At 34.9% G+C, this 5,058-nt stretch overlaps 1 protein-coding gene across 1 annotated transcript; it reads left to right on the plus strand.

Annotated features, from left to right (window-relative positions):
* The first annotated feature begins 1,407 nt into the window (after positions 1 to 1,407).
* LOC124802435 (serine/threonine-protein phosphatase 2A 65 kDa regulatory subunit A alpha isoform-like) lies at positions 1,408 to 4,493 on the plus strand. Its single transcript, XM_047263213.1, has 4 exons — positions 1,408 to 1,603; positions 1,821 to 1,981; positions 2,957 to 3,115; positions 4,337 to 4,493. The coding sequence occupies exons 1-4, from the start codon at positions 1,561 to 1,563 to the stop codon at positions 4,490 to 4,492; spliced, it is 519 nt and encodes a 172-aa protein (XP_047119169.1). The 5' UTR covers positions 1,408 to 1,560; the 3' UTR covers position 4,493.
* The last annotated feature ends 565 nt before the right edge of the window (positions 4,494 to 5,058 follow it).

Consider the following 5,058-nt stretch of genomic DNA (forward strand, 5'->3'; position numbering starts at 1 on the left):
GAGATGCCATCACGTATCCTCAAGCGTCTGAATAGCACTCGGTAATGCGATATGATAAATTAGCCGAATTCTGGAGACTTAACGTCGTATTAGCCAGGAAAACCTTGAAGTTCACGATTGCTCCATTAATTCACCGTTATTAAGTGTAACAGTTATATATGTATTAAATATTATGTGTTAAACTGTGTTCACGCTCGCAAAATTTGTGTCAGTCGGGTTTTTCTGTGAGACTTTGTACAATTAAATGTTCACGAATGGTACCGGAGAATCCCACTTAATGGAGCCCACATGCTACACTCAAAGTATTTGGTAAATTTACATTTCTCCTTGAAACACATAGGAACTTGTCTTAATGGTTATCACTAAAATGACTGATGCTGTTGCACATTGTTGTTCACTGACTTTAATCAAAACGAGCATGTTAACAACAGCAAAAATGTAATATACGTCAAATTATATGGCCTTCGGTGATTTTACATAAAATGGTGAGTCCCTGCTGTATCACATACGAAGCACTGTTCACGCTATAGCTGTCTGCATTCCAATATCTTCAAGGTTAATAGATTGTGACGATTCTTGAGGACTATATGAAACGAATTTGACATGTGAATTCACTGACGCTAATAAGTTTAGTATAACTTAAGGAAGCGTTACCTTGATGGAACACGTTTACTAGATTAACAAAAATCTTAAAAAGGAGAAAAACCTCTTGTATTCAGCTATTCCTTCAGTTTTAAGACATAAATAATAACACAGGAGTCATGATAAAATTTTAAGAAAATAAATAGTATCGTCAAAACGTCGAAAAATACAACATGTTATTAACAGTTTCTCGCGGAGCACACGTTCACTTCCCATGGAACACAATTGTTCCGGCAAACAAAGTTTGAGAAACTCTGAATTAAGGTGTAATCTGTGATTAAAGCGGTGAACATTCTAATTCGTGTAGTTGTATGGACACCAACATTGTTAGTTGTGGAATATTGATACTGTTGCAGAATTTAGTTTGAAAAAGAGAGATTTTCATTATGTGTTTGTCCCGACATGTCTCACCTTGTGGGCTTCACCTTAACTTATAAAAGAAGGAGGCAGTAAGTTAAATGGGTTTAGGGCTAGTAGGATTTATTAGATAGATATTTTTCTACAACTCACTTTGGGTAACATGTTGCAGCTTATCAAATTTCATTTTCTGAAGGACGGAAACACATATTTGTATCTTGATACATTGTTTGCCATTGAAATAACCAAAGAATCATTTTGCATAGCCGATAAAATCGTGGACTATTTGAAGAGATTAGCTGTTGAGTAGAATGTGTCAATAGAATTAATGAATTAATATGTATTCCATTCTTGTAACCCTATTTTTCATTTATGTGTCCACGTCTTTTTCAGCTGACTGCGACTCCAATAGAGGAAAGAGCTAAGCAGGAAGAACAGCGCGACTGCGACAGAGATTTATCTCTGAGCCATAATCTGCAACTTATTGATGATAACATTGTCGCGGTTGTTGAAGATTTAGCTGCAGAGGAATTTATAACGTCAAGGATATTGGCATGCAGAATGGCGCGCTCGTATTATGGACGTGTTTCGCCGAGAGCAAGAGGTAAGTAACAAATTCGTCTTTTTAGGCTAATAATAAATGTGTTAGAAAATAGTAGAGCTGTATTTCATTAGGAAAATTTCAACGAATATTAAATTTATCCTTCAACAAATTCTCATTCTTAATTTATAAGGCAAATTAAACCACGATTTGAAAGTTCTTAATATACAACGAATATGCATTAACCGAAATTTGATTTTACTGTTTAATTTTTTTGCAGACGAACTGCGCAAAATTTTGAATCGTCTCATTGTGGATAACAACTTACAAGTGAGAAGAACTGCCGTCACAGTATTAGCTTACATTGAAAATGAAGATGATGTCCAGTCCTACAGTTCGTACTTCACGTCAGCTTTGGAGAAATATGCAGAGGAAGAAAAGGTACTATAATTTTAGCAAACATATCTCGCATTGATTGTTATTAGCATAACTACGCTAAGTAGTTCTTTCCACACAACGGATTTGACACGTTTGTTTGTTGAATGCAAGGTTCATTGGAGTGAATATTAGAGTATGAAGATGTGATATTACTAGTTAAAAAATTGACACTTTTGAAAACACACATATATCTAGCTTATTTGGTATTTACCAGGAATACAAAAACTGATAAAGTCAGTGCAGATACCGTCGTGATACGTTACTGGAGTTTAGATCCATTTATCAGACTTCTCGTCCATCAAAGTGACATATGCACTCCTAGCAACATAAATATAATATCGCTGTCCGGACTGACAACTGAATCTATCTTAATTCCTCCTAATCAAGTGCGTGTTCAGTTGTAGAACTTCAAGAACTTTAGTTGTTACCAGAATACATATGTAACTACTACAGAATCTACTGAAAGTTTCAATTGGTCCATACATCTAAACATAATGTATCACAGTCTCTTCTGGGAAAAAACAATTCGACTGAGAGTACCTTCTTCCTGAGTACCTTCTTCCTCTTCCTTTTCTTCTTTTTTTGTCTTTGCTCTTTCCAATTTCGCTACGGGGTCGGCATTGTTATACCGGTTGTGGAACTTATATGTAACAATGTCTAGACATGTGCCTTTCCTGACGCCATCATATTGACAGTATAAAATCAAGTTACCTCCCCCTATTAACCAAAAACTATCCTGAATAACACTTGCACGAGGAAAAGAATATGGAGAACTGCTAGTGAGAAAGAGAATCAGAGATGTTGTGATATCAAAACCATTTCGGCATAACTTTAAAATATAGCTCTGAATCATTAATCCCTTTGTTTAATTAAGTTTTTTAGTAATCCTATCAAGATTTTTCTATGTATGGTCAGTCATCAATAAAATATGAACGCCTGCATCTAACTAAATACCGAAAATTACGTCTGTTTCAATAGGATGGGCTACGCGAGAAAGGGGCACGACTGTTAATCAACGTATCTTCATATCCACAACTTTCTGAGGAAACGAGAGAAGCAATAATACCCGTCTTGCAAAAGTATTCAAAACATTCCTCGTGGGAAGTCCGACACATGATTGCTAACAATATTTTGAAAGTAAGTGTACCACGCAACCACATTTTAGTATTGAATGTGTATGTAGAGCCTTAATAATTTCTACTCGCATTGTCATGATTAATGTGTTTTCATTGTTTCGCTATTCACTCACTTATTGTTAGCAAGAAATTTTGTCAGAAATACTATTCGGTTAGTATTAGTGACTATGTGTATTACAAACGAGTTTCAATAATTACCATCTCCAATCATATAACTTACTTTCTGTAGAGTTATGGAATCAAAGGAACATAGAAGTAACAGATACAAGAGTTTTAATGTGAGTGATGAAACAGCTCAAAGTTGAACGGTTCCTTCTACTAGATTTGAGAATTATTACCCCTCAGTAGCTTTAGGAATACCACGGGGATTGCCATATGATGGTATATATTCTCCGTTTCGAGACGAAAGTTAGCGGTTACCTCCTCTCTGACGCTGCTGAGGCTCACTTTTAGGTGAACCTTTATACTATACTTGATAATTTAAACTAGTCTGATTCCAACGGGAGCCATCTTACGTAGACGATGTACAGCTTAGCGTCATACTATCAAGGTGCACCATTTTGAGAAGCTGGACACAAGACGCTAGGGCCTTTTTTGCAGTGACTTTATATTATCTTTTAAAGCCCTTAATTTTGGAAATCTAGTCGTGAAGTAGAGTCTAAATTCGCATTGAAATAAATGTTGGGTTCTTAGTGATCTGAATTATACAGTGCTAGATTATTTGGCAAATTATCACTCCATTTCTTTCTATCTCATTATCTGCCGCGGCCACGCAGACCAGGTAATCACTATCGTCTTCATATGTATATTTATTATATTTGTAACTAGCAATAAATTATTACACTCGCTATAAAAAAAATGAAACACAGATAATGTGTCATAGTCTAGAGAGTGAAGAGAGGTCCTTAAATTGTTGCCAGATCTGTGTAATGGATTGTTAGTAGAAATTATAGGAAATTAAGGAGAAGCTGCAAACACTTGATAGGACAAATATTGCTGTAACTAGGCACTTCTATAAATGTAACAGATCCATCGTTGTTCCTATTACAGACTGTAATCGAAAATATAATATAGGAAGTACAGTAATAGTTAATTTTTCTAACATCATAGAGTTCTATGTGTAATTGAATTATTATTTCTTAAGATCAATTCATCTTATTGAATTGATTGTGGTTCCAAGTACGGCCATTAGTAATATGTTCTTTTGTTTCCTGTTTTATAGGTTCTGAAAGCTCTGAAAGTACAAACATTCAAATCACGTCTTGCCGGAGTGCTTCAAAATTTGTTAGCAGATTCAGAACCTATAGTTCGAACGGCAGCAGATAATCAAGTTGAAGAGTACTACAACTATTTAATCGAAACTGCAGAGGAGACGTAATCATTTGCTGTATTTTGTCACAAGACTTGGAACACCAAACGACATAAATTCCTGTTTCAGTGATACATTCACATGTATTCTTATCGAATCGTAATCCTAAAATGAACATTAAAAATGAAGATCCATCATCCTAAAATGAAAGTAAATAATGAAGAACCATATTCTTAAAATGACAGTAAATAATCAACAATCATAATTATAAAATGGAATTTATGGATTAAATTTCTCTAATTCTGAAATCTTTCAGGAAATAAAAAAGATTTAACTTTTTAAACAGATGTTTTATTGTAGAAATTTCTGCTGCTTGCATAGACTCATTTTGCTGAACTGACACATCGTATCTGAATATATGTGGTTAATGGCACCAATTCAGAAAATATTTTCGATAATGATTGTTACATCAATGGATTTACGCAATAAATTCCACACGGGAATTAAGCCAAGAGCGAGTTGATGTGGTCGGGTAGTGGGGCGCTGGTTTGGTAGCGCGAGCGAGCTGATAGTGCTGAAAAAATTTATTTCTGTACCTTTTTTTTATTTTTTCCATCTCAGATTTCGTTAACAAG

The sequence above is a fragment of the Schistocerca piceifrons genome, chromosome 6 (genome assembly GCF_021461385.2).
Source record: "Schistocerca piceifrons isolate TAMUIC-IGC-003096 chromosome 6, iqSchPice1.1, whole genome shotgun sequence".
Classification (NCBI taxonomy): Eukaryota; Metazoa; Arthropoda; class Insecta; order Orthoptera; family Acrididae; genus Schistocerca; species Schistocerca piceifrons.

Excerpts from the sequence above, each read along its gene's own strand:
- LOC124802435 (XM_047263213.1), top strand. The coding sequence starts at position 1,561 with ATGGCGCGCTCGTATTATGGACGTGTTTCGCCGAGAGCAAGAG. Across the intron at positions 1,982-2,956 it reads AATATGCAGAGGAAGAAAAG|GATGGGCTACGCGAGAAAGG; the intron begins GTACTATAATTT and ends CTGTTTCAATAG. Across the intron at positions 3,116-4,336 it reads TTGCTAACAATATTTTGAAA|GTTCTGAAAGCTCTGAAAGT; the intron begins GTAAGTGTACCA and ends CCTGTTTTATAG.